This window comes from Cynara cardunculus (genome assembly GCF_001531365.2).
Source record: "Cynara cardunculus var. scolymus isolate 2C chromosome LG 7, CcrdV1, whole genome shotgun sequence".
Lineage (NCBI taxonomy): Eukaryota > Viridiplantae > Streptophyta > Magnoliopsida > Asterales > Asteraceae > Cynara > Cynara cardunculus.
This window is the reverse complement of record NC_037534.1, coordinates 7,197,010-7,211,166: the sequence shown is the minus strand read 5'-3', so window position 1 is coordinate 7,211,166 and position 14,157 is coordinate 7,197,010. Positions and strand designations below refer to the sequence as shown.

The 14,157-nt window shown below is 35.0% G+C and overlaps 1 protein-coding gene across 2 annotated transcripts; it reads right to left on the bottom strand.

Moving 5' to 3' along the window:
- Positions 1–735: 735 nt before the first annotated feature.
- LOC112515558 lies at positions 736–7,388 on the bottom strand. Of its 2 annotated transcripts, XM_025122446.1 has the most exons (12): positions 7,118–7,388; positions 5,862–5,959; positions 5,683–5,769; positions 5,432–5,600; positions 4,650–5,318; positions 3,687–3,847; positions 3,405–3,596; positions 3,234–3,324; positions 2,976–3,144; positions 2,010–2,120; positions 1,840–1,939; positions 736–1,078 (listed from the first exon to the last, which is right to left on the bottom strand). In XM_025122446.1, exons 1-12 carry the CDS (start codon positions 7,334–7,336, stop codon positions 1,030–1,032), a joined length of 2,115 nt encoding a protein of 704 aa, XP_024978214.1. In that variant the 5' UTR covers positions 7,337–7,388; the 3' UTR covers positions 736–1,029. The 2 variants fall into 2 exon arrangements, with proteins under 2 accessions (XP_024978214.1, XP_024978215.1); XM_025122447.1 differs by lacking the exon at positions 4,650–5,318.
- Positions 7,389–14,157: the final 6,769 nt, after the last annotated feature.

Sequence of the window (14,157 nt, the reverse complement as noted above, 5' to 3'; positions counted from 1 at the left end):
TCTAATATTTACTTGTATCATTCATTCATTATTAACAATTGTCTTGAAAACATCATTCTATTAAAAGACATTATTTTCTCACAATTCCATCATACCAAAAATATCGTATAGCAATAAAATATGTATTTGGTTTTTTATTTTAAAAAAAATAAATAAATAAATTCTCAATTTAGCCGAATTAAAAAAAAAGCAAAAACTAAACCAAATGATTAATGACGATCTTTATTCTATTAACCAAGTCAATATAACCCAAATCTCACTCAATTCAAGTGACTTAGGGGTTATTTGGCAATTGTTGAATGGTTTGATACAGAATGATTAAGTGATCAGAATGATTAAGAGATTTTCATAATATAATACAAAATGAAATATAATTGTTTGGTAATTATTTACAATGAAATCAGGGAGCTTAATGGTTAAAAGGAGGCTCATGATACAAAATCATTTGAAGGGTTTTGGAACCATTAAAAGACGGACCTTTTTTTGCCAAACAAAATTAATCTCTTAATGATTCAAATGCTACCTCTTAATGAATCTATTAAAAGGTAAACAAACAACCCCTTATTCAATTTTAATTAACTTTGAGACCCCTAGAAAACAAGGATAGCATGTTTTTCTGTTTAGGGAGAGCAAGAATGTTTTCACAAAAGGTAGGGATAGAAAAAAATGTGCATAATGGATTAAGCTCATTCTAACCAGCTGAACAAGTAAGCCACGATCTAAGCCATTAAGCCACAAACCAAAACATAGCGTTTTACATGTATGATTGAATATAAAACAACGTTGCTAAACTCTTGATCTTGACATGTAACCAAAAGCATTTGTGAGAGACTGAAAAGGTCATACTACAAAACAAGGAGAAAGAAGAAGCCATATCTAAACCTAAGCAAAGATTAACAAAATGACAATATTAGTCCCTACACTATACTAAATGACAATAAAGCTAACATTTGATTAAAAGTGATTGCATATACAAAACACAAAGGTCATTTCCCCCTAACAACATAATAAGAGTAATGGGTCACCATTTTACACCGACACCATCCCACAGTTTTTGTAGTCTCTTTTGAACCGTAACCTGCACATGATAACACCATAAAAGTGGTTACCAACTTATCAAGCACTCGATAAATTGGAATTATTTTGAGTTGTAAAAAGACTAATCTACCCATTTGCAGATTCACAATTATTACAAAAGATTTGTGAAATTAATTCTATACTTGACCTTTTTCTATAAAGGTCTGTAACCGGCAACAAAAGAATTGTATCGAATATGACATCAGTACTTAATTAAATACTAACAAATGAAATCAGGTTTGTGACAGTTCTGTAACCGGCAACAAAAGAATTATATTGAGTATGACATCGGTACTTAATTAAATACCAACAAACGAAATCATGTTTGACAGTTTTGTTTAATGACCTTCAGAAAACTGATGGATACAACTCCAACAGCATATAGCTAAAGACTCATGCATGGCTAACGGGCTGTTTGGTTGATATTTCATTAAGTCATGTATGGATGAAGTTATCTTTATTGTTTGGGAGGATTTTTTCGTAAATGGAAAAAACATGTTTTTTAATTGGAAGAGGCAGGTTTGGAGAAAAAAAAATTTAGCTTTCTATGTAACACTTCCCCTAGAAGCTTACTGAATAAGTCAATTTCTATTTCATTATCCGGAAATCACTTTGTTCATTGATCTGGGCTAAAGGATGGTAACTGTTCCACATGTTCCTGAAGGATGCCTAAAGGCCTAATTCAGTGATCATATTTGAATGTTACAGCATCTTAGTAGCTTATATTTATATCATTCAAAGAGTTAAACAGCAAAAGTTTACCTTGAGACTTTTATGTGTTTTTCAATCAAATCCATCTGCTCAGCATCATAATGGAACCATCTGTCAACTTGTTCAGCTGTATGATCCCCAGTTCCTATATCTGTATATTCACCAGTAGTTATAAGTGATGGCATTACAGGTTTACAGAAAAGACTGTATCTAGAGCTCACCTTGATGAAGAACACCAGCTGCATCAGAAAACCCTTTTAACTTCCAATACACATGTCCATTGTTGTCTCTGAAAATTGGCTCTGTTCTGACAGCATCAGGCTTCTCTTTGTCTACATAAAACCAAAAATAAAAGAGAGTTGCTTAGCAAGAAGTTGGTAAAAGTTGGAAAACTCTTAAGGGCCCGTTTGGTTTGCGGGATTTGGTAGATTTGGGATTGAATTACGTTACAATCCTGTTTTCGGTTTGAAGGAAAGTTTGGATTTGAAATCCCTAGATTTCAATGGGATCCCACAACCAACAAATTTAGAAATCCCTTGGAGATGGTTGTCATTACAAATCCAAATCCCATGAATTTCAATTGTTTCCATCGCATCTCTATCCCACCTCTTTCATCAAATCTACCCCAGCCTTTCCATAACCTCCAAGCAAACCAATTATTTATAAAACAAACAAATATTTACAAAAAAATTAGATTTCATTCCAAATCCTACAAACCAAACACACTAAAGATTCCAAATCCTACAAACCAAACACACTAAAGATTCCAAATCCTTCCACAAAATCCAAATCCCTCAAAATCATTCCGTCAAACCAAATGGGCCCTAAACAAATCTTAGATCTCTTTCCCACTTATTATTTTAACCAAATATTTTGATTTTTAAGAATGAGGTTAAGCTACTGAATGAGCTTCATCAGGCTGATGAATGTTTTAAGCTCCTTGCAACATTTCAATCATGCTTTTGACAAGAAAACAATGGGTCAAGACCAAACCAGTTAGAACTTGATTTATGTTAAGAACATATGGAAACCCTTTGATTCTCTCTCTAACAAAGCACTTATAGCAAGGGAGAATGTTCCAACATATATAGAGGTTAGATGGACCATGTCTAGCCAATGTGAGAGACCGACGATTTTCATCAAAGATGTAACAGCAAATTAAGCTCTCAAGTCTAGGCAGACCGTACCTATCGGGATCATTTGTTTGCATGCAATCATCTCAGCATGTGCTTCAGCTGTTTTATTTTTGATCTTAGAAACAATAGCATCATGTTCCAACATGGTAAGAGGAACACCATCTCTTGCGATGATTGCTTTCGCAACATCATCCTGCATTTTCTGCTTCAAAATTTTCTCCTATAATTATGAAAACAGAACACATGAATCAAACCAAACCAAGAGTTGACAACTTTTCTTAACAAAACCCTGCATAGAGCCATTTATACCTTATCTTTTGCAGCAGCAAGTTTTTCCTTCGCTTCCTTTCTCTTCTCAGCAAACTTGACATTTTCCTCATTGATCCAATTTCTTACTTTTCTGTTGAAAATTTCCAAGTATCAGATAACCAAGTTAATTATCAACTTTTAAATTAATAGAATTGTGTATAGTAATCTTACTCAGTTCCAAGAATTTCATCACACAGGAGAACTAATAGTTTAAGCTTCATCGATGAGTCTAAATTATCATATCCCCCAGTTCTTTTGTCTGTACAATCCACATGCTCCAATATATGCTGGGATTTAGGGATGCAACTTTTTAGAGCTTTCAACCATGAATCATTGCCATGAGTTGGATCTAGTATTGGAGATCTGCAAGATGATGGATCCATACAAATATATTGATCATGATGTAGATATTAAACTACTCTAGTAATTAGGTAATAGCAATAAAGCCTATACTCTGATTCTGATTCTGATCCAGATTCTGTTTCCTCTTGTATAACAGACAGCAACTGAATATGAAACTGGATTACCAAGGAATATTTCCCTTTGCGTGTACTTCGCCCTTTTATTAGGTCTCTCAGAACTGCTTCGGCCTGCCCTTTCCTCACATCTAGAATCTGCAGAAAGAGAAAGAAAAGTAAGAGGAATGCAAATTATAGGGATTCTTGAAATGTACAATAGTAGCAAAACCATTGAGATTGAAATTTTCAATCAAGTAACCAAAAATGAAAGAAACAACTGATGGACACATCAAGGTGAAGGAAGTAAACAAGTAAACCACAGAAGCATGAAAATTAGGTGAAAATTTTCTTGCGCTGCTTTCAAGCCAGTATGATATCAAAATTACAGTTTCAGACCGTAAAACGTTAATGGTTAGTGCAGTACCCATTCAGCCATTCCTACAACGGGAGCTCGTCACCCAATGAATTCAACCCTAAAGAATTGTAAACACGTAATTGTTTCTATTAACAGAAAAGGAATAAACAAATGTATTGCTTTTTGCTCCATAACTGGACAGATTGGAAAAGGAAATAAAGGTATATCATTCCTCTCCCATCTATAGATTTACGAATTTTAATGCCCAATGCCACATGATTGTTCAAATTTTATATGAACAATAATTTATTTAGCCCAAATGGTTGCTACTAGAGCCCTGCACCCTATGATCCATTCAGCATCATTCAAAATATTATAGATGCTCCAAATAATTAAAGTTAAAAGAGATGGAAAGCATAAAGATCATCATTTAAACCGATCACAGAACTCATCAACAAAACAAACCAGGCAACACTCTAGGTCCTTGATCACGTTATGCAACAGAAATTTTGATGTGTAAAAGGGGAAGCATGATTAACAAGTAAATTCAGGGAGATACTTGAATTTAATATAATATAAAATGAGCTGAAAATATGAGGTTACCTTTCCAAAAGTAGCACAGAATTCTAACAATTGCAATGCATTGCCAGCATCTTCTTTTGGAAGATCAACCCCAACTATAGTTACTAACTCACTTCCTGTAGGCAAAGGGATAATAGCCTCAAACGAGTTGTTACACAAGTTGAGAGCCTTCTTTTTAGCTTTCAAATACTTCTTATCCTCAGCTTGCTGATTTGCCTTTTGATCAGACCTACCATCTAAGCCTTCCTCACCTTCATGAACAATGTTCTTCTCTTCAGTTCCATTTCCATCATGAATGCTTGTCTTGATCTCCTTTACCTCTTGCTGGACACCATTAACCTTTGAAATTGCACCACCATTCACATTTCCTTCGACTATCTCCTTTGACCCTTCTATCTTTAGTTTCTTATGTTTCTTCTTGTCAAGATGACTTGTCTTTTCCACAAACACTAAGGAACTCCCTGTTTTATCTAACCCTTCTGGCTTTAATTTCTTTTCGTTTTTCTCATTTAGAGCATGGTTAATCTCGACTCCTGAAACCTTATTAACCCCATCAAGTCGTTTTTGCTTCATTTTCTTTGGTTTCTCTTCAGAAGATGGGATTGGAAGTGAAGGATTGGCATTCAAATCTGTCTTGCCATCAAACAGATTTTCCTTCCCCGGTTTTTTGGGTGAAATAATCACGGTCCCCTATTCAATTGATAATGCATGCAGCCTTTTGAGAACTTAAATAAATTTCCAGAAGTGAAAAACATAATCATTATATATAGTAGGACGATAAAGAGAAAGGAGCACAATCACACCTCTGCTGGAGCAGATAGCTTTCTTGGTGAAGCACACGTTTCTTTCACTCTCTTGTAAGGACCAACACTTTGAGGACCTTTTACATGAAGCATGTCCGAAACAGAGGAAAATCCACCTGCCTTCGCCATTTGCACAAGCATACCGGTGGGCTGATGCCCACGTTTCTTCCTATGGTTTCATAGGTCTCAGATTTCATACTTATCACAACAGAAGTAGAAAAAATAGAGGAAGTATAATTTCATAAACTTACATGCAGATGCTGCAATTGCAGACGTCTCTACACCTGGGACAATTCCATTCATCTAACAAAGCCACATCTTCAGCTTTTTCCCCATACCTAAATCAAAATGGAGCATATGCATCAACAACAAAGACTATAAACCAATGTAAGCTTCTATGGAAACATTAAGACAACGCAGCAAAGTTAACCTGTTTAAGAGGCATGTATAGCAATACTTAAGCGTACATGGCTTGGCCCTTGCCTGATTCTTGCAGTTAACAGAGACCACACAGGTCTTTTGCCGGCACTTCAGAACAACATGAAATTTGTTAATGATAGACACAATCTTTTAGGAGCATAATTTAAGTGGCCAACAATTGCCGATGGCAGGAAAAAGAACCCGATAAGGAATCAGAGTTTTCAAGAGGGTATATGGTAAAGTGGAGTATATGATGATACATTCATAATAGACCTAGACATCTAGATTCTAGGACTAGAAGCATGAGGTGTTTCATTTTTAATGTACTTTGCACAAATGCATGCAAATTTTACACATTGTTACTTCTTAGATATTCTAATTATTTTCCTACCCGACACATCTTAGTGACCACTAAAAGCCAAAATGTATATAGCAAACAAGATGTACCATTTCAATAAAATCAGATAGCATGTAAAGCACAACAAATCTAGCGAAACAACAGTCATCCTGCAAATAAATAACTTCAAGACACGTAACAAATTTTATCAATCTAGCAACAAACCCACATTCTTCAATTGAAAAAGGAAAGTTAGCCAAAAACTTGCCTGACTCCAAACACATTAATAGTTTTCTAACAAGTTCTAAACACCTATTAGTTAGTTTCCAAGAATGTGGTTGTACATTAGAATCAAGATCACGGAGAAAACCAACACTTTTTGTCAAGTCTGCATCAGAACTATATTCCACTACTGATACAAAATGCTCACTCAAAACTGATTTTTATCTTTCAAAGTTCCAGCCATCACAAGCTAAAATGGAAGTAGCAAACTTCTGAACGAGAGCATATCAATCATAAATGACTATTTGTAACAGCCAAACGACACAAGGTCAGTCTCAATTGTTTTCAGCTTCGAGTAACAATTTCACTTTGAAATTTCAACAATTATCACTAACAGCATCTTTTGTTATAACATCAATCTGGCATTTTAAATGAAACTGGTTTGACGCTAAAATTCAAACAAACCCCATCTAGAACCATGTACGAGCACGTTTACACAAGTACACCTCCTTCACGTTCCATCCTCGTTTCAAATTCCTCTATATCTCCGTACGGAATTCTAACCTCCATCTTAAACTTATAATTAAAAAAAACATTGCGTTCCGTAATCATATAAAATGTGTACCTTCAACGAAATCCAAAGGCACAAAAACCTAAAACCATCACCAGAACGAAAAGATGACATACTAAAATCAAATTAGACATACTTGATGGCAAGTCGTCCCATTCTGAGAGTCATAAACTCGGCCATGAATAACACGAACCCCTGGACTCTTGTTCCGTTTCGGTGGTTGTGAACTGGAATTACCGGACTTCATGTCAGACCTGGGTTCCTCCTCCTGGCCACTGCTACTGACCATCTTCCTCTTGCTCCCCTCGGCTACCGGAGCTTTGGAGTTAGGGCTTGGAGCTGGAGCAACCGCCATTGATGTGTAAGATTTGGATCTGATACTTTGTCTGAACTCGTAAGTTTTTTATAATTTGAGAAGGGTTTTTGGAGGGATGGATTGGAAATGAATTTTTGAATTATAGTTTCGGAAAATGAAGAGGGAATTTCTTTTATGTTTTTGAGATTTGGGGCGGCAACTCATTTTTGGATTTTTTTTTTATTTTAATTTTTTTAGAAATATTTACTTTATTTTATAAAATATTATTTAAATGTTATAATTATTGTTTTTTTTTTATTAACTTGGATATCCAACTCGTTACGAGAGCCGACTAATCTCAGGACAATCACATGTTTTATTTTATTTAAATGTTATATTTAAATAAAATATTATTTAAATGTTATATTTATGTTTTTGTTATATTTATGGTTGTTAAATATATTCAATTAAAAATGTAGTTTTTTATTTAAAATGAATTAATTATCGATAACGTTATCTAAAATCGCGTTCACACGAGAACGATGTTTAGATAAAAGAACACGAAAACGGTTGAATCACATATGATTTTACACTAAAAATCACGTGTAAATTCACATGTGATTCATGCGACTTTGGTTCCCGACTTCAAGATCGAACACACTTGCGTTGACTATTAGTGTGAAATCCCATATGATTTGGTCGTTTCTTTGTTCTTTTATTTGGTTATTGTTCTCGTTTGAACATTCTCACAATATCTAATGTAACTTTTGGTTTATGTTGTTAACTTATTGTCTTGTTACTTAATTTGTTCACATGTTAATTAATTGTGTTGTTTGAAACTTCGAATTGATTAACGGCAGTAAGCTAGTATTGAACTTCGATCGTGTTTTTTCCATTTTCGCTTTGTATTTTGTATTCAACTCTTTTTGAAGAGGCGAAAGATGATGTCAGTAGCGTAAGAAGGGATCTGGATTTTGATCATCTTTAATTTTAAACTCATTCATAAATCGTGTTTCATTGCATTCAATGACGGAAATCTCTTCTTATGTTTCTCACTTTTAACTCTCATTCTCACCAGAACCCAACCCTATTGGATATCCTTTATATATGCAATTAAAAACTAAACCCAAATTCTTTTTTTAAGTTTAAACCCTTTAATTCCTTGATAAATTGTGACTGTAGGTTTCGCCTACAATCCTGAGGTAAATCTCTCGGTGGCCATAAGTGTATATGTAGAAGGCGGGATTATAACTTTACAAGTGGTGACACAATTTGACTATAAAAAAACTGTATAAATATTACACAGTATTAGCATAAGTTTGTGGTTGGTTCGTTGTCCTTGCATAGAATGAACTCATGCTAGAGTCCTGTCTACAAATTGTTTTAAAAACACAAAGGTATATAAAATAACACGAAAATATAAGCTGAAAAACTAAGAAATTTGAAAAAGGGTGGGATTCAACCTCGGGCCTTTTGTACAAAGGTGACATTATTTACCAACTCCACAATTAAAGCCTTGTGCGAAGAGTTTAAGGGGTGTTTGTGATTGCTTATAAAAACAACTTATTGACTTATTCTGGTGTGGCACCGGTAATAAACATTTTTGAGTGTTTGGATAAACAACTTATACCGGTGCCATTTGAAAAAGTTAAACCCTTCTGACTTATGACAAGTTGATAAGTGCTTTTGTAGAAAAGTATAAGTTGTTTCAAATAAGCAATCCCAAACACCCCCTTAGTTTCAAAAATACAAAGGCACCCAACAAAACAACATGGTGGCACCTTTCAAAAAACATATTTTTCCCCTTTGACAACGAACCATGGACCGATGGTCCATGACACTTTATGCTCCTATGTAGGTCCGCCCCTGCCTCAAAAATCCAACAACCCAATCAACCTTTTTTGACCGCAATGAATTTGAACTTATTAAGAAGGAAACCCACAAAATTATCAGTAATTACTTAAATCTTGAAAAAGATTTCGAAAAAATCTATTTGAAGATGCATATGGAAACCGACGATACAGAGTTATTTATATGGGTTCACATTTGCATCTTTAAGTGGATTTTTTCAACGATTCACATATGAACCTTCCCTTCTTACTTTTTCACGATATTTAGCCTTCTTATTTTGAACCTTCACTGTATATTTAAAAAAATGGCTATCCCTTTTTTTTCCATTCACGTAGCCAAAATCAATAGAATCCACTAAAATAGCTGAAAAAAAGCCCCAATGAACACATCATCAACGACAACAAACTTCATGGTCGCATCCAAATTTGAACTAAAATCGATTCGAAAATAAACCCGATTCAAGAATGCATACCTAAAGAAAAGATTCGCTTTCGAGTTGGGTCGGACGTGAAGAATGCATACTCTTGTATGCCACACTCTTTTTTCTATATCCTTTGGTCTTATATGATCGTTTTCTCTTTTGTTTGATTAATTTCATGAAAATGCTTCATTCAATCAATTACGAAGACAAGCCAAACCCAACCAAACGACCCCAATACATCCCACCTGGAGGTCAGGTTCGAAGGCTATGATGTATGCAGACCTAACCTCTACTCTAATGGGAGCAGAGGTAAAAATATAAAATATATATATAACAAATTTAACCAAATACCAGACCACGATGATCCACACCCGGTAACAACAATTAGCAGCAATTAGAAACAATATAGGACACTATCGAATTAAGATTTAAGCGTGAATAGAATAACAGCAGTAAAATACCAAGATTATCATATCAAAATAACCATCTAGGTTAAAATACTGTAGTTAGGGGCCGTTTACCTAAATGTTTACCCTGTAAGTAATTACCGATAGGATTCAACATTATAATTTATTTTGATACGTAAGATTTTAGTACATCAAAGCATATCGAATGCAACAAGTTACTGGGTAAGTACTTGCCGGGGTAAGAGTCGCTATCGTTACTTACAGGGTAAGACTATCTATCCTTTTTATTGCTCTTACCCGGTAAGATTCTTAGCCCTTCTCATGTTCATCCGATAAGGAAATTTATCCGGTAAGCGTTTAGTAAACGGCCCCTTAGACCCATTTGTGCTCTACACGAAGGATTATGTGAGAATAGGAGTTAAGGTGAGAAAGACGTGTTTTACATAGCACAACTATTTTTTTCTTTTTGCAGGATCTGTATACTTGTTGTCGAAAATTTATATAACTACCAAGATTATCATATGCAGTGACTCCGAGCTATCTGCAAAGCAGGTGGTCGTCCTGGGATTAGTCGGCGTGCATAGTGGGTTGGATATCCAGATTAATAAAAAAAAATGATATAACTACAGATTATTATTTCAATTCTTTTGGAGGCGTGTTACAATTGTAACAAGACTATAGATAAACTGGAAGTGTAATAAATAAAACGAAATATAAAAGTTCAAACCATATATTTTATATTAAAAAACTAACAGATGTCTTAAAATGACAAAGCAATATATGAAATTTGTTTAGAAATAATCATTCTTCTAACAATTTTCGAAAGCCAAGATCAAGAATCACCAAATCGGCTAAACGAGTAAAAGCCTAAAACATTATAGTTGCGCTAAAACATGTATATGTAGACTAAGGGGCCGTTTACCAAACGCTTACTCGGATAAGTGAACACCAAGTCACATTACCTTACCGGATGAATATGGTAAGGATCAAGAATCTTACCCAGTAAGAGCGAGATAAGGACCAAGAGTTTTATCTGATAAGTGGCCGTTTATCAAACACTTACCTGATAAGTGCTTACCGGTAAAATTTAACACTATTATTTACTTAGCGGGTAAGATTTTAGTCCACCAAAACAATATTGTATACAACAATTTACCTGGTAAATGCTTACCGTGGTAAGAGTCGTCGTCTTCACTTACCGGGTAAGATTCATGGTCCTTGTCTTGCTCTTACCGGGTAAGATTCTTAATCCTTACCATTTTCATCCGGTGAGGTAACATGACTTGGTAAGCACTTACCCGGGTAAGTGTTTGGTGAACGGCCCCTGACATTTAAGTTAAATTGCACTAAAGGATGAACCTTGGTTAACAGCATTAGCCTAGAAAGTCATTCAATAGCGAGTTTCATAAGGCATGTTATCGACATCTAGCCTCATATCTCGGTGTCTATCATGCAACCCCGTTTATAAATGGATCAAACAGCACGTAATCCTGACGATGGAGAGTTGTTTTTATATATCACGGGAAAAATTGGAAAAAGATTTCAAGAATCTCTATGTTATCGACATTTAGCCTCATATCAACGGCCTCCTTTCACCAACCTCATGAACTTATATAGTTAAAATGAACTGACTCATATTTCAGATTTCAGACATTTGTCAGTTTCAAAAACAAATGGTCTGACTGATTCAGATTTCAGATTTCAGACGTAAAAACAAACTTTAGATTTCAGACTTTAGCACCACCACTTATAAATCAGAAGTGAAATCACACTTCTGACTTCGGCATCTCTTAAAAAACAAACGTCGCCTAAATCTGATACTTTTACTGCTATCTCTAGAACCCATTTTAAAAGAAAGATTTGTCTATCAGACAACCACCATGGAACCATGCGAGGACCCATCAGATGGGCTGGCAAAATCCTCTACTAAGCCATGGCCTAGACCATGAGCTCTGTTAATCACGCTCTGTTCATCAACCACGACATGGGTTTCTGTCTTCTTAGGAATCAAGAATACAGAGCATAGACGGACCTAGAGGGGTGGTTAGGTGGCACGTGCCACCGTATTGTTCCTCCGTGGTAAGATAAAAAAAAAATAAGTTCGTGAAAGGTGCAACCGTTTTATTCTATAAGGTGCAACTGTATCAAAAAATTCTTGGGTCCATCCCTGATACAAAGGTCTGTAGAACAGATCCTATTCAAGTAAGATCGTGCTCACCTTTCCCTCCATCTTCCTTATATACACGCCTCGCTTTGCACTTCCGGCCCATATTGGAGAAGACCGCATGCAAATTATAAAACCTTATGAAAATGGTGTTCTTTAAGCAAAATGTAAAAACAATTGTCTTGATTTCTATAATATTATTTCTCATTGTTAGCGAAAAGTAAAGAACCAGAAAAGTGTTGGGTCGATCATGAACCGGGTTACTTGAGAATCGGGTAAGAGATTATTTTCCGAATTGATATTTTGACTGTATGTCTGGGTTGCATGAAATTCAACATGGGATAAGACTCAAGATAACATTTTCGCTTTTAGGCACAAAACGAGAGCAAACTTGTCGGAGAGTATATTAGTATATTTGGGAACTGTTTCCTACCAAGCGTGGTGACGTAAGTCTGTTTTGGTATGAAATTGTATTTTGTGAACTGTTTCTACCAAGCGTGGTGACGTAAGTCTGTTTTGGTATGAAACTTGTTTTAAGTAGTAGTTCCCCCATACGTGGTGACTTTTGTCTGTTCTGGCTTGGAACTGGAAATGGGTACTTTCAGACGTGGTGACTTATGTCTGTTCTGATAAGTGGCCCTGTTTTGATGGAAGAATAAGTGTGACATATTAAGGAGAGGTGTACTTGGAATAAGGGTGACATTGTCATATGTGGATAATATTATTACTCTTATTATTGCTACTAATTGGATTTAATAACTTTGTGTCATCATTTCTTTGTGACCTGATGAATTAAAGATATTATTTCTAATAGAAATAATAATTTATATGTTATTGAGAAGAGAAAAATGGTTTGTCATAACAGGCAAACATTGCCTTAAAATCTTTTCTATTAATGTTTACAAAGGAATGGTCTGATGATTCAAAAAGTTTTGGTTATAATATTTGTTTCATATTGGGAACGTTGGATCTTTAAGCAGAGGTATTTTATAGAACTGAGGTTCTTGGGTATGTCCTATTTTACATGTTATTGTGAACTGCATCATTTGTTTGTATTGCAAAATATTTCTAAGCAAAGTTACTTTATCATATTTTGGTGTTCATCATCCTGCATTTGCAATGAAGGAATTTACTCACTAGACCTTTCTGGTCTAACCCTCATTTTCTGTCTTTTAAATATGTGGTGCAAGAATGACGGGGTCTAGGGATAATAAGGGGAAAGGGAAAATGTGATTATTTTCCTAACCTGTAATCAGCTTTTGAAGATCTGCTTTTGATGGCTTATTTTGAATGATACATGTTGTATTTCATGTGTTAGTACAAGATTTATTTGAAAATTTTCATATGTAGATTTTGTACATATAAGAATCCTTGTACTAGTGTGACATTGTGATGTAAAGTATGTTTCTATGAAATGAAATATATGTTATATGCAAATAAGGTGTTTGGGAGTGTTACACTTACCAACCAGAGGCAAGTCTTAGTAATCACAAGCAAGGAACCAGACCTCTACTAGAGGCAAGTTCGACCAGAGGAACCAGAGCCTATGGTCCTTAACAACTACGGGCTATCTGTAAAGCAGGTGGTTATCCTGAGATTAATCGGCTCGCATAGCGGGTTGGATATCCAGGTTAATAAAAAACAAACAAACAGTGCAATGGTTAAATGGGATATAAAAATAAGAAACTTTGATAAGTCAATTAAACAAATATTCACTACATGAAATAAAAACTAAGTGAATTTTGTTACATTTTAAATTCTTAATGCATGTTGTCATTTTATAATACAATGTTTTTTCAACTTTAACCCTACACTAAAAAACCCATTAAAAATATTTTTTAAATTAAACTCTTTAGGTGCTGTTTAGAATATATTTGAACCATAAGGGAGGTGTCAGATTGGTTTGAGCTTGAGCTTTAAAGGTCAAAAGTGTCTAAAGATCCAAGGTTCAAATCCAAAAGGGAATTAAAAATCCCCTTGTGGCCACAGAGGACAAAATGCGGTGACTTCGGGCTACTCGCAAAGCAGGTGATTGCCT

Coding starts and splice junctions, on each gene's coding strand:
- LOC112515558 (XM_025122446.1), bottom strand. CDS start 7,336: ATGGCGGTTGCTCCAGCTCCAAGCCCTAACTCCAAAGCTCCGGTAGCC. Junction 3,848..4,649: donor TCTGTGCTACTTTTGGAAAG/GTAACCTCATAT, acceptor CTCTTTCTGCAG/ATTCTAGATGTGAGGAAAGG. Junction 3,597..3,686: donor GGATCAGAATCAGAATCAGA/GTATAGGCTTTA, acceptor ATCATCTTGCAG/ATCTCCAATACTAGATCCAA.